This window comes from Nerophis ophidion, linkage group LG09 (genome assembly GCF_033978795.1).
Source record: "Nerophis ophidion isolate RoL-2023_Sa linkage group LG09, RoL_Noph_v1.0, whole genome shotgun sequence".
Lineage (NCBI taxonomy): Eukaryota > Metazoa > Chordata > Actinopteri > Syngnathiformes > Syngnathidae > Nerophis > Nerophis ophidion.
The window spans coordinates 34920387-34944854 of NC_084619.1; the positions used below are offsets into that span (position 1 = coordinate 34920387).

Consider the following 24468-nt stretch of genomic DNA (forward strand, 5'->3'; position numbering starts at 1 on the left):
ATAGATGTTTACAGGTGTCTCAATTGAAGCAATCAGAGTAGATCTAATCGCTTGTAATAAAATGGTTCACCTTCTTGGGGCGCAGGACTTAATAGCAGAACACACATGCCTTTTTTTAGGATTTTAAAGATGATTAAAAAAACGCTTGGAAGATGTGGCTAAAGTGGTCACCATTGTAGCCTTCAAACCCCTTTAAAACTGAAAACCCCGTTTCCATATGAGTTGGGAAATTGTGTTAGATGTAAATATAAACGGAATACAATGATTTGCAATTCCTTTTCAACCCATATTCAATTGAATGCACTACAAAGACAAAAAATGTAATGTTCAAACTCATACATTTTTTTATTTTTTTTGCAAATAGTAATTAACTTAGAATTTCATGGCTGCAACACGTGCCAAAGTAGTTGGGAAAGGACATGTTCACCACTGTGTTACATCACCTTTTCTTTTAACAGCACTCAATAAACGTTTGGGAACTGAAGAAACTAAATGTTGAAGCTTTCAAAGTGGAATTCTTTCCCATTCTTGTTTTATGTAGAGCTTCAGTAGTTCATATTTTAAGCTTCATAATGCACCACACATTTTCCATGGGAGACAAGTCATGACTGCAGGCGGGGCAGGAAAGTATCCGCGCTCTTTTTTTTTCAAAGCCACGCTGTTGTAACACTTGTCTTGCTGAAATAAGCAGGGGCCTCCATTAAAAAGACGGCGCTAAGATGGCAGCATATGTTGTTCCAAAACCTGTATGTACATTTCAGCATTAATGGTGCCTTCATAGATGTGTAAGTTACCCATGCCTTGGGCACTAATGCACCCCCATACCATCACAGATGCTGGCTTTTGAACTTTGCGTCGATAACAGTCTGGATGGTTCGCTTCCCCTTTGGACCAGATGACACGATGTCGAATATTTCCAAAAACAATTTGAAATGTGGACTCGTCAGACCACAGAAAACTTTTCCACTTTGCATCAGTCCATCTTAGATGATCTCGGGCCCAGAGAAGCCGGCGGCGTTTCTGGATGTTGTTGATAAATGGCTTTTGCTTTGCATAGTAGAGCTTTAACTTGCACTTACAAATGTAGCGACAAACTGTATTTAGTGACAGTGGTTTTCTGGATTGTTCCTGAGCCCATGTGGTAATATCCTTTTGAGATTGACGTCAGTTTTTTGATACAGTGCCGTCTGAGGGATTGAAGATCACGGTCATTCAATGTTGGTTTCCAGCCATGCCGCCTATGTGGAGTGATATCTCCAGATTCTCTGAACCTTTTGATGATATTATGGACCGTAGATGTTGAAATCCCAAAATGTCTTACAATCGCACTTTGAGAAATGTTGTTCTTAAACTGTTTGACTATTTGCTCATGCAGTTGTGGACAAAGGGGTGTACCTCGCCCCTTTCTTTCTTGTGAAAGACTGAGCATTTTTTGCGAAGTTGTTTTTATACCCAATCAAGGCACCCACCTGTTCCCAATTAGCCTGCACACCTGTGTGATGTTCCAAATAAGTGTTTGATCAGCGTTCCTCAACTTTATCAGTATTTATTGCCACCTTTCGCAAGTTCTTAGTCACGTGTTGCTGGTATCAAATTCTAAAGTTAATGATTTTTGCAAAAAAAAAAAAAGTTTTCAGTTTGAACATCAAATATGTTGTCTTTGTAGCATATTCAACTGAATATGGGTTGAAAATGATTTGCATATCATTGTATTCCGTTTATATTTACATCTAACACAATTTCCCAACTCAATGGAAAGGAGGTTTGTACTTCAAAACCCTCCATCAAAGTTTGTTTATACACTACAGGTATGTTCAATGTCATAACAGACACATTCATAACATTATGTAAAAAGTACTATATTTACCGTATTTTGGTAATTTTAAGCATTGCCGGAACTGATTCTCCCAGCACATTTGTTTCCGTTTCCATAGCAGTGCACTTTCTACTTCTGTATTACCTCTGGTGAGGGCGGTTTCCGATTCCCTTCTTCTCCCTGCTTGCTCATTTTGTTTTGCCTTGTCTACACTTTTTTAAAGCCTCTTCTGTTGCGCTGTCCTTCAAATCCTAACATCAAAACAAAAATCCTAATCTATGATTTGACTCCCTCAAATGGCATTGACGCAACAACAGGAGCAGGCTGTTCTGAAAACATCCCCGAGGGCACCTCAATGATGGACGCTTTTGACCTCCCGCCCACTTTAATGACACCTGGAGTCGAACTTTTGCTTGCATGCAGAACGGCCCCAGGCCTATGGACACTAAACACACCCAAGACAATGGGCATAAACGCATCCCCCACCCCACGCCTTCACCACCGCTTGATGCGAGTTGTCGTGATTAAATGTAACATGCTTATGTATGCATGGCATGGAGGTTTTTTCCCACTCCAGACTAGACCACCTAGGAGCTCAGTCAAGATTGTATTTTTTACTTATCTTCTTCCCCAGCATTTTACCTTTTTCCAACCTTTTATGGGGCGCCTCGTGGCGACCCATCAACATTCCTGTTCTGTAACCCTGTACACTGTTTGTGTAATCTTGAACGGGTTTGTGCTGAAAACATAGTTTTGTTGTACTTGTTGCAAAGATAATAAAGACCTATCCTATCCCAAACAAACACAAGTGTGTTCAAACCATTGCAGACTTGGTAACAGACACAGACGACAACTATTTTAGACGAATAAAGATTCACAACCCTTTCTTTTTGAACCTGAAAATACGGAGTATAACCTACTGCTTCTAGAAGCAAGCACGAAAGAAGGGTGAAACGTTGGAGCAGACCTAAGCTGGGAGAGTGAGGTCAGCGTGAATTTGACGCTGTGAATGTGGTCCTTGGAGCCATGCTATTTTGACATAAATGGAGTGTTTACCCAAAATAAACAGGAAAAAATTACCCCAGCCAGCTGGTGAGTCACACTTTAATATTGATCATAAAACATGCAGCATGTCATGCGTGGTCTTGCAAATAAAGTATATACACTGTCGAGCTAGCTGTGTACAAACAAAACAAGAAACGTGGGCTAATACTTTACAGACACTGTAATATGATTGTTCATGTTTTTCAGTCAGTGCAGATTGGTGATTTATCACATTGTGTTGTGCATTCCAAACTCAAACGTGATTCAGATGTTGACGTAGAAGCTATCTTATCTCTTGCCGCAGCTAGCTTATACGGCAAATGTTTTATTCACGCCTCAGTGTAGCTCTTACAATAACGATGTCGCTACGGCTTGGTTATTGCACAGGTTACGGAACGTATATGAAGTATTGTCGGCAGTTTTTGAATGCATTTTTAAAGCGCTCAAAAGATAGAATAGATTGCTCCCATTGCTGCATTGTTAGCTACCAACAACGAGACGATTTTTCCAAAAAAACAAAAACCTCTTGTCTTCTAGTCTCTCATAATGATTGTGAACGATGAGCAAGTTTCTCAAAAAAGTGCAGGTCCCCTTTAAGACGATAAGAGAATACACGGAAGGCCACTTTTAAGGCTTGCTCCGTCTGAAAGCGTACATCTTGGATGAAGAAACGTAGTGACAGACTTAAATAGAGGGGAGAATGCTACACAGTCAGAATCTGTGCAGTCGCACATCTTTTTTTTACTTAAGCACATGGGGGAATAGGGCCCTTTGGGGACAAAAAATCATGAGAAATAATTATTGTGGGGCACAGCGTCCTCCCAGGATTCACCGCAATCAACAAAAAAAAGGAATAAGCTCTAGCCTGTAATGCAAGCAGTAGAACCTGTGAGGCACTAAGGAAAGAGCTAATCTGCTTTTATTCAGCTTGTCATGTCAAGATAGCTCAATGCATATCGATAAACGTAACTCTATACTGATAGTATCAGCCCACTGCGCATTTTTTTTTCTTGCATTTAAGAGTTGGTGTCATCCTTATGAGGTACTAAACACAAATATCCATGCATGACCTTCTTTATCTTAATCTATCACTTAACCAGTCACTCACTCTTTCTCTCTGCTGCTCTTGTCAAACATCATGCCTCTATTAAACGCATACCGTTTCAGCTCTTTAGTTCTAATGTCATACCTCTATTAGATTACTGCTCACCCCGACCCGCCCTTCCACCCACAATCCTCTGTTCTGCACGCTGGAAGACAACATTTGCATTCCTCCCACACAGGTTCAATTGCATGTAATGTTTTGTGTCATCTGTCATATGCAACTCCTTGACTAACATGATTACGTCTAATCAAATCCCCCGCTGGCTTGTCCGCAGAGGATGCAGCTATGTAACTTTTCCTTGCTTGTGCTGTCTAATGTAGCTTTTTCCTCTTCTTCTAAAGTGCCAGACATGACAGCCACGATTGGATATTCATGTCTTTTTGCAGTGATCGACTTCTAATGACTGAGGGTTTAACAATGACGGGATGCATTGTTGCCGATCGAAATAAAGAAAAGACACTCACCAGTCAGGCAGTGCCCATCGAGTTCTGATGAATCCCTTTCGGGACCACTTGCACTGCAAAGCACAAGAGATTTAGTTTAGAGAGATGCAGCAACGGGTTCCATTGTCAAATACTGGCAACACTAACACAAAGCATCAATCAATGAATTGATTTATGCATTGATTCCTGTAAATAGACTTTTAATGTAAATGTTGACTTTCTCGAAATGACATGCTGAATTCCAAACAGGACATATAGACTACAAAACCTTGTCATTTCAATTATCCAAAACTTGTAAACGTACTGTATATTATTGATGTAATCTTTTGCACTAATTCACGTGCCATCGTTTGGAATATTTTACATTCAAAAACTATTCTTGAAGAGTACGTAACAGTGGTGGGTTGTCAGGGCCAACAAGGCCTTATTTGCTGGCCTAACATAAATTATGATCATAAATTGATACAACTTAATGTTATATTTTAATTTACTTTCCCTAAATAACAAGAGAAGTATATCACAATGCTCTTTTGTACAGTAAATTTGTACAGTAGATATGTGCATCGACATCTACAAACCCCGTTTCCATATGAGTTGGGAAATTGTGTTAGATGTAAATATAAACAGAATACAATGATTTGCAAATCCTTTTCAACCCATATTCAATTGAATGCACTACAAAGACAAGATATTTGATGTTCAAACTCATAAACTTTAGTTTTTTTTGCAAATAATAATTCACTTAAAATTTCATGGCTGCAACACGTGCCAAAGTAGTTGGGAAAGGGCATATTCACCACTGTGTTACATCACATTTTCTTTTAACAACACTCAGTAAACGTTTGGGAACTGAGGAAACTAATTGTTGAAGCTCTGAAAGTGGAATTCTTTCCCATTCTTGCTTGATGTACAGTTTAAGTTGTTCAACAGTCCGGGGTCTTGTTGTCGTATTTTACGCTTCATAATGCGCCACACATTTTCGATGGGAGACATGTCTGGACTGCAGGCAGGCCAGGAAAGTACCCACACTCTTTTACTACGAAGCCACGCTGTTGTAACACGTAGCTTGGCATTGTTTTGCTGAAATAAGCAGAGGCGTCCATGATATTGTTGCTTGGATGACAACATATGTTGCTCCAAAACATGTATGGACCATTCAGCATTAATGGTGCCTTTACAGTTGTGCAAGTTACCCATGCCTTGGGCACTAATGCACCCCCATACCATCACAGATGCTGGCTTTTGAACTTTGCGCCTACAATAATCCGGATGGTTATTTTCCTCTTTGTTCCGGAGGACACCACATCCACAAAGTCCAAATATAATTTGAAATGTGGACTTGTCAGACCACAGAACACTTTTCCACATTGCATCAGTCCATTTTAGGTGAGCTCGGGCCCAGCGAAGCCGGCGGCGTTCCTGGGTCTTGTTGATAAATGGCTTTCGCTTTGCATTGTAGAGTTTTAACTTGCACTTACAGATGTAGCGACCAACTGTAGTTACTGACAGCGGTTTTCTGAAGTGTTCCTGAGCCCATGTGGTGATATTCTTTACACACTGATGTCGGTTTTTGATGCAGTACCGCCTGAGGGCTCAAAGGTCCGTAATATCATTGCTTACGTGCAGTGATTTCTCCAGATTCTCTGAACCTTTTGATGATTTTATGTACCGTAGATGGTAAAATCCCTATATTCCTTGCAATACATCGTTGAGAAATGTTGTTCTAAAACTGTTCGACAATTTGCTTACAAATTGGTGACCCTCACCCCATTCTTGTTTGTGAATTACTTAGCATTTCATGGAAGCTGCTTTTATACCCAATCATGGCACCCACCTGTTCCCAATTAGCCTGCACACCTGTGGGATGGTCCAAATAAGTGTTTGATGAGCATTCCTCAACTTTATCAGTATTTATTGCCACCTTTCCCAAATTCTTTGTCACGTGTTGCTGGCATCAAATTCTAAAGATAATGATTATTTACAAAAATATGTTTATCAGTTTGAACATCAAATATGTTGTCTTTCTAGCATATTCAACTGAATATGGGTTGAAAATGATTTGCAAATCATTGTATTCCATTTATATTTACATCTAACAAAATTTCCCAACTCATATGGATTGATTGATTGATAATTTTATTAGTAATTGCACATTTCAGTACATATTCCGTACAATTGACCACTAAATGGTAACACCTGAATAAGTTTTTCAACTTGTTTAAGTCGGGGTCCACATTAATCAATTCATGGAAACGGGGTTTGTATAATACGATTTGCCTGAGTAGCTGGACTGGACAAAATAAACCCTCAAAAAAACAGTGGTGGACCGTCAGGGCTAACAAAGCCTTTACTGCTGGCCTAACATAAATCATGATCATAAATTGATAAATGTTCATTTCATATTTTAATTAAGTTTCCCTAAATAAATAAAAGTATTTATCATATTCTCTTCATGTCATATTTGGCTGCAGTGTGGCTGATTTTATATCCGAGCTTTTATCAGAATTCAGCTAGCCTTTTTTCAGCAGTGTATGAAATTTGCTCGAGGCCTTCTGAATCAATAATGCCAAGGTTTGTGCAAAGTGTACATACAGCTAGTAGACAGTTGCGATAGCCATTAAGATCATGAGTTGTTGACAGAAAGTGCCCTAAATTGCCACGTGACACGTACGCCTCCTGTGATTGGATACTCATAAGTGATTGTCCAATCACAAGTTGTGAGAACAGGCAGTGCTAAGCAAATCAACAGAGCCGCACTGGAGGCACACTTTTATGGCAGGGAAATCTGATATCTACTCTCTTTTTTAACACACAGTGGCCAGAGGAGAGCAAAATATTGATTAAGTTGCAGATATATACTTGCAAGTCCATTTCAAGAGAATTTACCGTATTTTATGGACCACAGGGCGCACCGGATTATAGGGTGCACCGCCTATGAGTGGTCTATTTTTTTCCTTTTTTCATATAAAATGTGCACCGGATTATAGTGCGCATTAAAGGAGTCATATTATATATATATTTTTTCTAAATGTAAAACTATTCCTTGTGGTCTACATAACATAGTCAAAATGTTGCATAGATGATGTTTTACAGATCATCTTCAAGCCGCTTTCTGACAGTCGCTTCAGTATGCGCCGTTTTGTGGGCGGTCTTATTTACGCTGCTCACCTTCGGCAGTGTCTTCTCCCTGTCATCTTTGTTGTAGCGGTGTAGCGTGCAAGGACGGGAGTGTAAGAAGTGTCAAAAGATGGAGCTAACTAATTTAATGACATTCAGACTTTACTTAAATCAATAACAGAGGAGCATCTTCTTATCCGGAAATAACAACAAGGCCAGAAATGTGTCCCGTGAAAAAACGTACGACCGGAACTCTAATAACTAAAGTTCCTTGGGTGAATAATATAAACTCACTACACTAGAATGTTTTAGTGCTTTCATGGCGAGTGTACTGAAAGTAAGAACTATATATACTTTATTTTTGAAATGGCAACAGCAGATTTAGTTTAGAGATCAGAGAAAATCAGAGGAAAAGAAGAAGCTTATCGAGTACATTGTTGACAAAGACAACAAAGGCGGACGCGCGCAATTTTTCAGGACTTGTGAAGATCCCAATTACAGGTACCAGAGGGTAAGAAAACTTTATTTTGCATAATATTGACAAACAAAACGCCAAATAACATATCTTACTTTATACACACACCTTAATAATACTTGTATGTTTAATGCACCGACAATCCATCAAGCGGCTGGTAAGCTTTGTAGCTTATCAAAGTCGTACTGAAACATGTTTGATACATTTTTGAGCGTCATGTGTAATGTTCTATATTTTCAATGGAACATATAAATGTTGTCATCATACCTCATACCATGTATGTATTATGTTTGACTGCCATCTACTGGTCACACTTATTATTACACTGTGTACCAAATTAAAATTGCTTCGTGGTTGGTGAGCAAATCCAGAATTACTCTGTACATTAGGCACACCGGGATATCAAGCGCTGAGTCGAGTTTTGTGGAGAAAAAAAAAGATTAGAAGGTTCCTTATAGTCCGGAAAATACAGTAGATATTGTGAGACGAGGTTGGTTTATGTTTGTACAATTATTTAAATTTTGACAGTACCACGTCGAGATATGTTTTATTTGCTGATCCGGGTTCATGGTATTTTAAATGTGTTGAAAAATAGCCCTTTTTGTACATTATTGAGATGATTCTTAGCCCGGTAGTGTCCGAGTGTGTTTCTGCATAGTATTTCTTCAGCTGTGGTCATGTTTGACTTTGAGTTTATTTCGAACATGCATGCATACTACGGATACATCACAATTTCCAGTTTCTCTATTGAAAATGTTTGAAAAGTAGTAGGAAAAAGCAGAGTGTATTAAATCCTACCCCCTTTTCCTTTACATAGCAGTTGCTAAAATTTTTTTGAATTTCCATCCATCCATCCATCCATCCATCCATCCATCCATCCATCCATCTTCTTCCGCTTATCCAAGGTCGGGTCGCGGGGGCAGCAACCTAAGCAGGGAAGCCCAGACTTCCCTCTCCCCAGCCACTTCATCCAACTCTTCCCGGGGAGTCCCGAGGCGTTCCCAGGCCAGCCGGGAGACATAGTCTTCCCAACGTGTCCTAGGTCTTCCCCGTGGCCTCCTAGCGGTTGGACGTGCCCTATACACCTCCCTAGGGAGGTGTTCAGGTGGCATCCTGACCAGATGCCCGAACCACCTCATCTGGCCCCTCTCGATGTGGAGGAGCAGCGGCTTTACTTTGAGCTCTTTCCGAATGGCAGAGCTTCTCACCCTATCTCTAAGGGAGAGCCCCGCCACCCGGCGGTGGAAATTCATTTCGGCTGCTTGTACCTTTCGGTCATAACCCAAAGCTCATGACCAGAGGTGAGGATGGTAACGTAGATCGACCGGTAAATTGAAAGCTTTGCCTTCCGGTTCAGCTCCTTCTTCATCACCTCGGATCGAAACAGCGTGCGCATTACTGAAGATGCCGCACCGATCCGCCTGTTGATGTCGCGATCCACACTTCCCTCACTCGTAAACAAGACTCCGAGGTATTTGAACTCCTCCACTTGGGGCAGAGTCTCCTCCCCAACCATGGAGATGGCACTCCACCCTTTTCCGGGCAAGAACCATGGATTCGGAGTTGGAGGTGCTGATTCTCATTCCGGTCGCTGCGAACGGATCCATTTCGGTTCCGATGTTGATTTCCTTTTCATAATTTATTCACAATATACTCCATAAGTAATACCATTAAACATAAATAAATATATAATAATTAGTGAAGTAAGTTATATTTCATATGGTGAGATAAATGAAATTTTCTAGAAAATGAATGGATGCATGGAATAAATTCAGAATGTTTATCATGGTTCTTCTTCTTTGTACTTTGTAAACATTCTAAATTTGAAGAGTCTCTTGAATTGGATCATATTAGTACATTGTTAGATTTTTTTTTCTTAATCCATTACATAATTTAATTCCACATACTGATAAACTAAAGGTCTTAAGTGTTGTACGTATGTACAAATGTTTTAAGTTACATTGTTCTCTAAAGTTATATTTCTCCTCTTTTGTTGAGAAGAATGGTTGTATAGTCTTGGGTAGCATAGTTATAGTTTACAGGTTATAGTATGCTTTGTGCATAATTTTAGCTGTTTGCAAATTCACTATGTTGTGGAGTTTCAGTATTTTCAAATCAAAGAATAAAGGGCTTGTATGTTCTCTATATCCAACATTATGTATTATTGTAACTGATTTTTTTGTAACACAGTTAATGAATGAAGTGTACTTTTGTAGTTATTTCCCCATATTTCTGCACAAACACTGAGATATGGTAACACTAGCGAGCTGTTTCTTGCCACTTTTGTTGTATGTTTTTGACATGGGATTTCCAGTTAATTTTAATAATAATAATAATAATGGATTAGATGTATATCACGCTTTTCTATTGTTAGATACTCAAAGCGCTCACAGAAAAGTGGGAACCCATCATTCATTCACACCTGGTGGTGGTAAGCTACATCAGTAGCCACAGCTGCCCTGGGGTAGACTGACGGAAGCGTGGCTGCCAGTTTGCGCCTACGGCCCCTCCGACCACCACCAATTTCATTCATCAGTCATTCACCAGTGTGAGCGGCACCGGGGGCAAGGGTGAAGTGTCCTGCCCAAGGACACAACGGTAGCGATTTGGATATCAATAGGTGGGAAGCGAACCTGCAACCCTCAGGTTTCTGGCACGGCCGCTCTACCTACTACGCCATGCCGCCTCATCAATCATCAATCGTTATACCTAGAAAATGTGGTTTCATTTACTCTTTCAATCCCTATTCCGTGACATAAATGATGGTATTATGAGAGGTATCTATTGACACCAGACTAAGTTGGACATCTCTGAAGGCCTGGATGTGAAATGCACGACCTGCTATTGGTACTTAGGAGTTTTTATTTTTATTTTTTTATACCACATCTTCAAGTCAGATTGCTGTACTCCAAATATTATGCTTTTGTTGTCGCGCTACAAAAAATAAATTAATCTTTTGCCATTTTGGTGTGATCATATTAAATTGGTTATATTTTAGGGCTGTCAAAGTTAACGTGTACTAACCCTCCAGTGACCATTCATTTTAATGGTCTTCAAAACGAAACAGGACATAAAAATCCTTACGTTTTTGAAAGGTGTAAAACCATTTTAAAATCTTTTTTTTTGTTACTCAAATGTATCAACAAATATTAAACATGTAATGTGTTTTCAAATATCGACCTTTTTGAAGGAATTTTGATCATATAATGTCTCAGGTTTAAAGAAATAAAAAAAAAATAATGTTATCCAAATATATACTAATTGAAAGTCTGTCACATCATTTAAAGAAAAAGGCCTATGAAGTGTGTGAATGTGAGTGTGAATGTTGTCTATCTGTGTTGGCCCTGCGATGAGGTGGCAACTTGTCCAGGGTGTACGACACCTTCCGCCCGATTGTAGCTGAGATAGGCACCAGCGCCCCCCGCGCCCCCAAAGGGAATAAGCGGTAGAAAATGGATGGATGAATGGATGGATGGATGGCCTATGAAGGGTTTAAAAAAAAACACATTACATGTTTTGATCATTTTGTTTTGGACTGAAGTTGATTGGATTGTTTGAAATTGGATTGTTGTCGAAGCTGATACAAAAAAAAACCCGCTTAAAAAAATCATGTATAAAAAATTCCGGCCAAAATACAGAAAACCTATTGAGGGTTCAATAAATATTGCATTAATCATGTACAGACCAGATTAATCATGCAATTAATTTTGATCAGACGTGGTCCTTTACTTAAATCGCAAAGGTTACCTAAAAGCCGGCATGGGTTTCTAGGGATAACTTCCCACCACGGTTATCGTGACCAAATTGATCACTGTTATCATTATTACCATGGTAGTGTTGAATGTGCTCAAAAATTACTTATACACACAGTGAACTTTTTCAACCAAATTTAAAGCAGAGAAGGGGTGAATCTTGCATGAGAGGAAGAGGGGGGTTAATCATTCAGTCTGCTGAAAATGATTGAAAACGCCACTCTACATAGCAACTGATGCTGTGGTCACAGTTGGAATAGCCATAACACACATTTTAAGATATCCAGCAGTCTATCGCATTTGGTGAAAAAATTGTCACGTTTCATGCGTCAGATACACCATGACAAATACACTTCCTACTGTATTTTTAAATAAAATAAACAATATTACTTTCCTTAGCAGAAGAAACCATATAATTGTTATTTGACTTTGTATATATGTTTATCTTTTTCTGTATTGATTAGAAAAGGTTTTATAATGTGTCTAAATAATGAAGAAAAACAGGAAATGTAGCTAATTAATTTAAATCAAGCGAGCAAGTAATTTATTGTGATTAATCATGGTTAGGGCTGTAACAATTAATTGATAAAATATTATTTCCATTAGGAAAAAAGTTTGATTTGTTTTCTGTTACTTCAGAGACTGTTCTAGCTGAGGCCAGAGAACTTTTGGGTGCCGTGATCCATGTGGCAGAAAACAGTAGAGATTAAAAAAATAATAATAATTTGAACTTTTTTTGTTAATGCACACATGTTAAAAGTGCAAGTTCAGTGTTGATGATGAGCATTTATTAGGGAAAAAATGAAGATTATAGCAGGCAAAAAAAAAAACAATTGTTTCTTTCACTTATTTTTCATAAAATACACATTGAGGTTACAATGTGTTTTGTACACAATAATTCTTTAATCAAACAAATTAATTAATAGATTATTTGATTAAAAAAATAAACGATAGCTGAAGCCATAATAAAAGGGCAATAAATCAGTTTTGTTTTGCTTTGTTTTCGAAGTCGTTTGAGAGGCACTAATTAATTACAAAGCAAAATGTTTTTTGGGGAGGGAAACAAAAGTGATAGAAAAAGTGAGATGCACAGTGTGGTCATCTGACATAAAACAACTCCCTGATTAGATCCCACCAGTCTTGAGTTAATTATCCAATCACAAGTCTAAAGCTCTTTCTCAAAAAGCACATAATTCACCACGATGCAGGATATTAAATGAGAGACAAACTGATGCTGTGAGTGTTCTTGTTCTTCAATGGATAAATAAGTTGTTTTTCTGCAGCTTCCCCTTCTCTGTGCAACTCTCTCCGATACTCCTAATGGGGAGTTAATTGTAGTGATGAATAAACTAATTATGGGCCAGGTCACATAATCACAAATTGACTAATTTCATTTACGGAGAGAGGGGGGGGGGGGCTCAGATGCACATTAAAGGGCTAAGAAGTACTTGATTGCACCTCACATCCTTCAATCTGCATTAGTGCAAGATTAACTGTATCAAATTGAATTACATTAGCATACTTGAACTCATCCATACTGCCTTCAAGAGGATGTATGGGCCCAATTATGACTTGCTGTCCAAATATTGTGACGTTAAAAGCAGTAAATGGAATTGGATGCAAATGAATGAGTGACCTTGCACTTGAAAACAAAATATATATCTGGACAAAATATGTCTAACAAGTAATTTAATATATATATATATATATATATATATATATATATATATATATATATATATCTACATAAAATATGGGAAATATCCATTTGCACTGAGCTCTGAGATTGGTTCAGGTAAAGTTTAGCAAAGAAAGTGTGAGAGTGGCGAGGATGAGGAGGGACAAGACGAAAAAAAGATGCTGGGCGGGAGGGGGCTTGGGGGGGTCGTGCTCAGTGCCCATACAAGCACTGACTGCAGCCAGAGACGTTTAATCTAGATTTAATTTAAAGAGCCATTAACTACAATCACAACATTAAAATCAATCACTTCCATGACACCTGGCCCCAGATTGCCCCATTTGCTCTACGTATGACTGATCGTCCCTCTGCTTCATCGCTTGCTTATGAACACACACACACGCGCGCGCACACACACACACACACACACACACACAAACACACACACACACAAACACAGTCACAGTGAGCGAGCACAAACATTCATGATAAACATACAAATAATATATGGATTTTCTTCTTTACCATTACAGTGAATTGTAGTTTCTAGCATACTGTAACTTGAGTTAATATGATTATCGACTGCAATCCATCGACTGCAAACGGAAGAAAAAAAAGTATCTTTATATTGCTTTGACATAATATCATAATTGGGTTGCTGACATTGAAAGATGATGACAGCCCCGCCTAATCTGCTCCTAATACACACAGATATATCTTTTTTTTAAATGGATTCATTTTGACAAGATAGTGTCACATTTTCACAACGGGAGACAAACTTGAATTAAACACATAAGCGAGATGCAATCATATCATAAATCAGATTTAGTGGCTGTGAAGAGTCACTGGGCGGGGATGAGGGTACGAGTCAAAGGGCAATGGTAAAAGGTCGCAAGGCTCTGGGTGACATTGGCTGACCCTCCACAGGTCAGTGATGGCGTCTCCGCCCATGACAGTGATGAACGGTGGCTACACGGCGGGTCCAGGGGTGCCGAGCAATACGTATGCGGACCGACGCTGACACACACACACGCAAGTCAGAGGACAAAAACAAATAAAGAACTCGGTCACTAAATCCTTATACTCGACCGACAAAATGTCAAGCAAGAACAAACAGGACACAAACATCCTCTCGGCACTTTTTAACCAGTCCATCTATTTTGATTGTTTGACGTATTTAAAATTTCACCCTCATGGATGCTATTAATGTGGGTAAGGTTAGATAATGGGTAATCAAGAGTGGGGGTACACAAGTGGTATGACAGAAATGCACTGTGAGTAATGAGTAATATACCCAAATACAGATTGATTTGAGCCCCATGGTAAAGTCACATATATCTTTATTCCATTAACCAGCAGGACCAATGAAGAAATAAGAAAGTGCCTCACTAGGATTTATAGGAGTGGACACTTTAGAAGCTTGTTTATGTTTAGATAAAGATGTAGCAATGTGAGAGTAATCATTATCATTAGACCAATACATATTGTATAGTGGATCCCTGCACATTCTGATGTACCATGAAGTTATTTTTTAGTTGCAGAAAACACATGTCAATCAACTTCAGTTCATAACAAATTATGAACACTTGATTATAAAGCATAACATGTACAGTATTAGAATTGTATGCATTGCAAAAATTAGGCATGTCCCAAACCTTTGGCCTTAGAGCGGATCCAAATTTGGTTTCCGATTTGATACTTTGACTATAAATTATAGAACCGAAAATATGAAGTCACTCAAACAGAGAATAATGAAAGGTATGAAAAACACTTACCTATTTATCATTAACCAACTGGAAGGGGACTTATCCTGTCTCTAAGTAGAAGTGAAGTAATGTTTTTTGTGGCAAAAACAATTCATTAAATGGGTCATAAAATGCAAAACTCACTATTCCTGCCTGTTGGCATATGTCTGTGAATGTGAGATTAAAATTCCTACCAAAGCACTACTATTACATGTGATGTAGACCAAAAGTAAGTGTTTTATTACAATATAACCCCTTGAAGGTAAAGTAGTGGTATGAAAACAAGTTGCATCTAAACTAGACCGGTTATCATATATTTCTGATTTATAACACCAACACACTAAGTTTGTAAGTAAACAAACGTTATCAAAAATATATAAATGGGACAATAAAAAAGGATGATTACCTCCACATTCTTCAGGGCAACCGAAAATAATCCGCCTGGAAGTTGGGTCTTGGGCGCAGTTGGGTGTTTCAACAGGAAAAAGACCCCAAACGCACGTCAAAAGTGGTAAAGGAATGGCTAAATCAGGCTAGAAATGAGGTTTTAGTCCTGACTTAAACATGTGGACAATGCTGAAGAAACAAGTCCATGTCAGAAAACCAACACATTTAGCTGAACTGCACCAATTTTCTCAAGAGGAGTGGTCAAAAATTCAACCAGAAGCTTCCCAGAAGCTTGTGAATGGCTACCAAAAGCGCCTTATTGCAGTGAAACTTGCCAAGGGACATGTAAGCAAACATTAACATTACTGTATGTATACTTTCTGGTCACATTTTCAGTAGACCCATAAAAAATTCATAAAATAACCAAACTTCATGAATGTTTTTTGTGACCAACAAGTATGTGCTCCAATCACTCTATCACAAAAAAAATAACAGTTGTAAAAAGTATTGGAAACTCAAGACAGTCATGACATTATGTTTTTTACAACTGTATGTAAACATTTGATCACAAGTGTATATATTGAATATCGAGTTTAAGTAAAAATATATCGAGATATACTTTTTCGCCCATAACGCCCAGCCCTACTCACTACATACTTTGTGAGAGACAACAACGATTACTTTGGGACAAATTATGATTAATAAGCTTATATTTAGCCTGACTATAAAGAGGATGAGCAACAAGTTTTAGAAACTGTGTGCTAAACAGATTAATATTTACTGAAACCCATAAGCATCAAGCAGCAGCATTGCTAAGTGCTGAACAATATATACAAACTATAAAACAATTTTACTGTACAAAGTCTGTTCTCACTGGAATGCCGACTGATAGTATGTTAAAATGTTCCCATTTAGGATTAAAATGAACAAAAGGTGCTGCAACCAGCGTCTCTTTGGGCCTTTCTTGCCATCTCCGGGTCAAAGTTGTATTTCAAAGTTGACAAAATTCTCGGTTTATTGCTACAACCTTCTACTATCCAGGTGAAAGGCATGTTTGTAATCTAGAATTACCTTGAACCAGTTTAGAAGTGATGCACCAGCAGCAGCAGGACAGGCCGTCTAGTATTTTCAGACAATGCGCCGCTAAAAGTAGATTATCTACGTTATCGTAATATCGCTAAACACTTGGTTAATATTCAGGTCACAAGATGTAAATAGAGTACTGTTGTCGGTTTTTTGATCATTAATAAAGGGCTTTGTGGGAAGAATAGAGGCGCCATTGTTGTTTCCATTGTTAGCTGACTTTTTTTTATTTACGATTTTGAATGCATAGAAATATGAAAAACATACGTCTTCTCATCTTACATTTAAAATTGTGAGTGATGAACAGCACATCACTTTCTAATTTTTGCATATTTCCCGTACATCATTGTAACTGAGCTACTGTGTTGAACAATTTTTCCTTGTGGATCATTAAAGTTTGTCTAAGTCTAAGTCTAAGTACAGTATGACAGATCTGCTAATATGGTCAGAGTGCAGAAGAGTTCGAACCGTAACGTTATTGTGTCCTGAACCTACGGAAATTGCCAAAAGGCATTCCCGGGATCTAAATTGGCTGTCGAAGTGTACCAACTTGTCGGATTGTGTCTTCATCCTTGCACTATTAAGGTGAGAGGCGTTATTTATGCCACAATACTGGGAGGAGGAGATACAAATATAATTATTCTGCACGCACAGTTTGATTTATCAAGAACAAAACTGAACTGCGAACACTGTTGTGTCTGAAAAATATGTGCAAATTGACACACATGACCCTGAGAAAGCAGGCGATTGAGCAACAGCTTAGTCCTACATGTGTTTGTCAACATATATGGACAGTCAAAAGGAAATATATTAGACATATTATCTATTCAGCAATATCATTTTATAATGTTAAAACAAATTCAATGAATGATTTTTTTTTTATAATGACATCTGTTTTTTTCATATAAAATACATTAACATACCCCTTATGTAAAAAAAAACGTATTACAATATGCATTTCCTTGCATATACTTCTTCACAGTCGCAGCCAGTGCCAGGTGCACACTGAAGACGAAAAAATGTGACATCAAAGTAGATACACTGCAGGACTGCTTCTATAATGCCCATAAAAAGTAGTACATATCTGCTGCATGTTTTAAAACATACAAAAGGCCACAATACAACATGGATGTGCAGTAAATGATCGAGTGTCTCCATGGTGAAAGCCTCGTGTAGTGCAATCAAAAACCTCATTTAAATAAGGCGGTCTGCACCACTGTACAATTGCACACGCGGTATTAGTAGATCACACGCAACACCCCCACTATGTAGAAAAAGGATAAACACCGGCATGTCTGGATGACTCGCCTCCATCAGTCTAATGATTGCCGTCGAGTTACGAAATGGGTTGTTATGGATCTGACCGTGGCGCGTTCTTTCTGATGTCACTTCCTGTGTGGGGCGCGTTTTTTCTGGCGTCACTTCCTCCCCAAACTCAGTTTGTAAATGATCAATGAGTCTATACAAAGTTAAGAGCCGGAGATTCAAGAACTAGACGGCGCAGTTACCGGTGTAAAAAAATATCCAAGGAGGGGACCTTAAAGGCCTACTGAAACCCACAACTACCGACCACGCAATCTGACAGTTTATATATCAATGATGAAATATTAACATTGCAACACATGCCAATACAGCCTTTTTAGTTTACTAAATTACAATTTTAAATATCCCGGGAGTTTTGTCTTGAAAACGTTGTGTAATGATGTGTACGCAAGACGTCACGGGTTTTTAGGAAGTATGAGCGCTACGCACACACACAGCTAAATGTCGTCTGCTTTAACGGCATAATTACACAGTATTTTGGACATCTGTGTTGCTGAATCTTTTGCAATTTGTTCAATTAATATTGGAGAAGTCACGGTAGAAAGATGGAGTTGGGAAGCTTTAGCCTTTAGCCACACAAACACACGGAGATTCCTTGTTTAAAATACCTGGAGGTGAAACTTTCCTATGGATCAGAGCGCGGTCAAGAGAACATGGATCCCGACCACATGTCAACCAGCAGGTTTCGGTGAGAAAATTGTGGTTAAAAAGTCAGTTCTTACCGGAGAAAAGCTGAGCTTGTGCCGTCCATAGCTGCCGTCGACTCCCCTGAGACACTGCGCGTCAAGACACCCGTGGAGACACCCTTCCGACTATCAGGTACTATTAAACTCACTAAAACACTAGCAAAACAATAGAAAGATAAGGGATTTCCCAGAATTATCCTAGTAAATGTGTCTAAAAACATCGGAATCCGTCCTAATGCAATCATGTTTTTTTTTTTTTTACTTTTTTTTTTTTTTTTGTCTATCGCTATCAATATCCTCAAACACAAATCTTTCAGCCTCACTCAAATTAATGGGGAAATTGTCGTTTTCTCGGTCCGAATAGCACCTTTTGTTGGAGGCTCCCATTAAAAACAATGTGAAGATTTGAGGAGCCATCAACATGTGACGTCATCGTCTGCGACTTCCGGTAGAGGCAGGGCTTTTCTGTTAGCACCGAAAGTTGCAAACTTTATCGTGGATGTTCTCTACTAAATCCTTTCAGCAAAAATATGGCAATATCGCGCAATGATCAAGTATGACACATAGAATGGACCTGCTATCCCCGTTTAAATAAGAAAATCTCATTTCAGTAGGCCTTTAAACGATGGTTTAGTGTGGCTGGAACGGGGCTTAGGCTAAATAATTATTCATTTAATGAGTTATCCGGCTTATGTAGACAGGGCTTAATAGTACATGCTATTTTATTATTTGCACACAATGTTAACATACCCCTTATGTAAAAAAAAAATGAATGCTGAATCTGGGACTCATATAATATACTAAACCGTCTGGCAATATGCTAGCACCACATATTAAATAAAATACTGTGTCATATTTATTCAAAATGTTACGACCCTCAAGGTGTTCAAAAGTTGAGTCCACAGTGAAATCATTGCTATAACATCAATATGATCTTGATCTTGACATAACAACCTCGTGCATCACAGCCGACGTGCCAAACATCACCATCTGTCACAGGTGACTTGTCTGCTGATGAACGCAGGGAGACTTCCAAAAGCAAAGCCAGTTTAATCTCCATAGCAGAAGCCATCAAACATCAATGTATCATCTAAATGAAAAAAGGAACAATACGGTGCAAGTTAACTTTCACTGAGGTGAGAACTTAGGCTTAATCAGAGTCCTGTGTCGCAACTTACAACAGAGCACTAAAAGGGTAAATGAAATCAAGTCAATGCTTTAATGGACACGCCTGTGGTGCAAACAACAAATACAAAGTCTTATGGGAGTTGATCTACAGCCTGTCGGCTATTTTCTTCCTTTTAATTTTTTTCTCCGCCTGTGTAAAACGATCAATAGCAAGGGCACATTAAGGTCCGGGTCGTATACTTTATTTATATTGGGCTATGACAAATCCTTATGATGCAATGGCTAGCGGAGGCATGTATTACGGCTGCAATATAAGATTCATGTTCAGTGGGGGGGTGAAAAGATTTGTCAGAACAACGGGGTACAACAAGACGCACAAAACACCATCATAATTTCCGGTCCATAAGCCACTACGTTTTTCCAACGCTTTGAACTCTGCGCTTTATAATGTTGCGGCAAATTTATGGATTTCTACTGTGTGAAAGAGCACGTCCGTCCATGAAAAGCGGCAGTACATTCACACACACACACACACACACACACACACACACACACACACACACACACACACACACACACACACACACACACACACACACACACACACACACACACACACACACACACACACACACGCACACAATTGACTTTTATTTCCTTGCATGTCTTCCTGCTGACAAGGCCATTATATTAGGAACACCAGTAACGCCATTTTCACTCTTTTCCCACTGCTAAATAGAACTAACTCGTAAATGTGCAAATATTTCACCAGTCACTTTTTGCCCGTACGTCAACAAAATGCACACGACAAACCCCAAAGGTGGAAAAGATTGAATAAGAAAAAAACTGCTGCATGTAACGGAAAATCCACCATCACGAATGGCCTTAATGCAGGCTGGGGAGGAAAAAGGATGAATACAGCGCTACCCAGTATGCTACTTTATGTCATGTTGCAATTGTGCATGAACACAAATGCATGTGTGAATATTTCATGTTTCAATGTGTACACTTGCAGATAATGGAGGGAAGTGTGCGGCCAACATATGTACAAAATAAAAAACTGTCCAAAAAATGGCTGGTGTAAGCAGGTGCACTGTATACCCCAGACATTATGCTATTTGCCAACTTTTCATTCGATTTTTGCAAACTTCTTTCATAAATATTTTAATATGCGGCCTGCTCTTTTCACTCAAATCTCTCACATAGCAGTCTAGATAAAATTATAATGAAGTCATGAGTATGAAATGGGAATGCAATTAGTTTATACAATTTTCTCAAGACAATGAAATTATTGTATATTTCAGATGATGACACATAAACCAACTGTTTTAATCTTCAACCCAAACTAAACTCTCAGCCATTGTCGGGTGCATCAGGGACGGCAGAGAAGAGGAGTTTCGGAACCTGGTGAGGGACTTTGTGGTCTGGTGCCACACGAACCTCTTGCAGCTCAATCCGTCAAAGACCAAGGAGCTGGTCATTGACTTTGGGAGGTCGAGTCCACGGTCACAACCTATTGTGATCGAGGGAGTTGAGGTACAGACCGTGGACTCTTCAAGTACCTCAGGGTTTGGGTGGACAATAAGCTGGACTGGACTGTTAACACGGACCACCAGTACAAGAAAGGACAGAGCAGGCTGTACTTCCTCAGGAGACTGCACTCCTTCAACATTTGTAGAAAACTCCTGTGGATGTACTACCAGTCTGTGGTTGCCAGTGTTCTGTTCTACATGATAGTGTGCTGGGGGGGCAGTACATCTAAGAAGGACAGCTCCAGACTTGAGAAACTGATCAGGCGGGCCGGTTCTACAATCGGAATGAAACTGGACTCACTAGTGACGGTGGCAGAGAAGAGGACTGTTGACAAACTAGTAAGCATCCTGGATGATGCCAGTCACCCTCTGCATAGCGTTATCAGTAGCCAGAGGAGCCTGTTCAGTGCTAGACTGCTTCATCCCAAGTGCAGGACTAATAGACTCAAGAACTCCTTTGTCCCACACGCCATTAGACTGTACAACTCCTCTCTGGGACGGGGGACGGGGGGTACTAGGATGACAGGGGATTCAAAACAATAACAGTGCAATACGTTTTCATAACATGGTCACTACTGCCTACTTTGTAATGTTATATTCTTATTTTACTTTTGTATTGTTATTCCCATTGTTTTTATTCTTTTTGTAATATTTCTCTATTTTGTTTCCTTTTAAACCCCCATTATTTACTTTTTACTCTTTTTTTAAATTGATCTCAACTCTGGACACTGCTGCTGGAATTTTAATTTTCCTGAAGGAACTCACCTGAAGGAATCAATAAAGTACTATCTATCTATCTATCTATCCATCTATATATCTATCTATCTATCTATCTATCTAAACTAGGCTGTGATTGTTCTCATTTTTTTTACTTGCTACAGAGAAATATTGCAGAACTTTTTCAAATGATTGACTCCTTTACATAATATAAAATATCCACAATCTATTAACAATTTAAAAAAGCTTACAGAAGCCATTGATGAGACATGTTCATCCCATTTGTTATATGAGCTTATCACAATGTCACATTGCATTTTGAAATCAGACATCTCCAAACCGTTGGATTTACTGTAGAAGTAGGACTTAATTCCGTGACCAGATATCACTCCCCTATATTTCTTTCAAGGAGTTTACAAATATCAAAATTATGTCCTATATGTTTTTTTACTTGCTTATTGATACCAGTATTGGAAACTTTGATTACTGGACAAAATTAATCCCATACGATATCAATCAACAATGGTAGTAAGTAAGAAAAACACTAAAGCTATTGCATTAAAGTACATCATTTATTTCAGTGTAGTGAGACATGTTAGAAAAGGCTTGATCAAGTAAAATTACTCAGCAAACAAAGGAAGTTTGAAACCTTAAGACAGATTAATGTTTTTGAAGTGGAATGTTAATTTGTTTACTGGCTACACTTAGTGATCACAATAATTCATTAAATTAAGCTCATGACACAGGAAATTGAATGATCCAGACACATTTGTTACTACATACTTTCTCATACACTTTTGTCTTGGAGACTTTGCACCTGCTGCAAGCCTGTTTGTATCAGACCTTGTATCGGATATTTTAGATTCAAAGCGATAAACCATTTTTTTTGCTGATAACGGACAAATATCCAATATCGATATCGGATCTAAGGATGTAACGATAAATGGTATTTATTGTAACTGCGGTACACAGTTAGTGTTACCATTTTAATGGAAATGACTGAAAAACTGAGATTGACAAGAACACTTTGATAAACTCACTGACTGACTGGTGCTAGCTGGCTAGCCTAAAAACTAACATAAAAACAAGATACATTAATTGCTTTTCCTGTGAAGAAAGGACATACCCCAATCTAAACTTTTATACAAACACAATACTGTTTGAGCAACTAAGATATTAAATTGCGACCATTGAACCCACAAGCTGTGATCTCCTAAGCAGAGTGATCGTTCTATACTGGACTAGGAAACAGATGTAGGTGTTTTTCGCGGTGCGTTCAAGAAACGCTCAACAAAGTACAACACGCCCGCCAGAATTAATACATAGCATTGATTGTATTTGTTATTTACTTTTCATTTCACTTAAAACTTAAATGGCTATTGTACAAACCAATATTTAAACCATCCATCCATTTCTACCGCTTATTCCCTTCGGGCTTGCGAGGGACGCTGAAGTCTATCTCAGCTACAATCGAGCGGAAGGCGGCGTACACCCTGGACAAGTTGCCACTTCATTACAGTGCCAACACAGATAGACAGACAACATTCACGCTCACATTCACACACTAGGGCCAATTTAGTGTTGAAATAAAACCGTATTCATTCAAACAGATAAAATACTAAGACTAAAACACTGAGTGTGTTGAGAACTGCAGTTGTGTGTCCCCGATGATGCAAGAATCCAGGAGAGTTGAGTGAAGGTAAGAAAATAATTTAATACTCATAAGAAACAGAAATAAACATGAAGCAGTCTTGCATGGTAAATTCTCCAACATAGATTTTATCATCGAGCACTGAGGAGTGCTCGAGTGCAACATAAAGACACTAGTGTGATTGACAGCAGGTGTGAACCGCTGCCAATCAATGAAAAGAGAAAAACAACAGTGCTCTGTGAATAAAACAGGAAATACAAAAAAATAAGAGCACTGAACAGGAAGTAAATACCAAAACACGAAAAACTAACAGAAATGAAGTGACAGATTGTCACAGGACCTCCCCCTCAAGGAACAGATACCAGATGTTCCCTGGAAAAGAAAAAATCCAAAATTTAAGGGAGAGTGGAGGGAGGATTTGGTGGAAGGTCGCCAAACCTCGCGTCCCCGCAGCCAGCAAGGGAAAGTCAGGTGGCGGCGGCGCGTAGAACGCCGCTGGAGCTGGCGAGGCGGGCGGCCAGGGAACGGCCACATCACTGGCCGAAAAAGAGGAGAGTGCGTCCCGCGAGGAGAACGCCCATGGCACGGCCACATCTGCGGCCGACGAAGAGGCGGGCGCGCCGAAGCAGGCCGGGAAGCAGCAGGCGTCATCGGCGGCGTGAAAACCGCAGGCTTCATCGGCGGCGTGAAAGCGGCAGATGATGACGCCGGGCGAGGAGAAGCAAATGCCGGCCGAGGAGCAGCATATGCCGCCGTTGGAGCAGGCGGCGACAAAAACAACAACGA

General features: G+C 39.2%; 1 protein-coding gene across 3 annotated transcripts in view; it reads right to left on the reverse strand.

Annotated features, from left to right (window-relative positions):
- The window catches only part of LOC133559275 (inositol polyphosphate-5-phosphatase A-like), a 453585-nt gene that overhangs the window by 205446 nt on the left and 223671 nt on the right, over positions 1-24468 (reverse strand). For all 3 annotated transcript variants that reach the window (XM_061910884.1, XM_061910882.1, XM_061910883.1), the window contains exon 7: positions 4430-4482. In XM_061910884.1, the coding sequence (XP_061766868.1) occupies positions 4430-4482 (53 nt within the window). The remainder of the gene's footprint in view (positions 1-4429; positions 4483-24468) is intronic.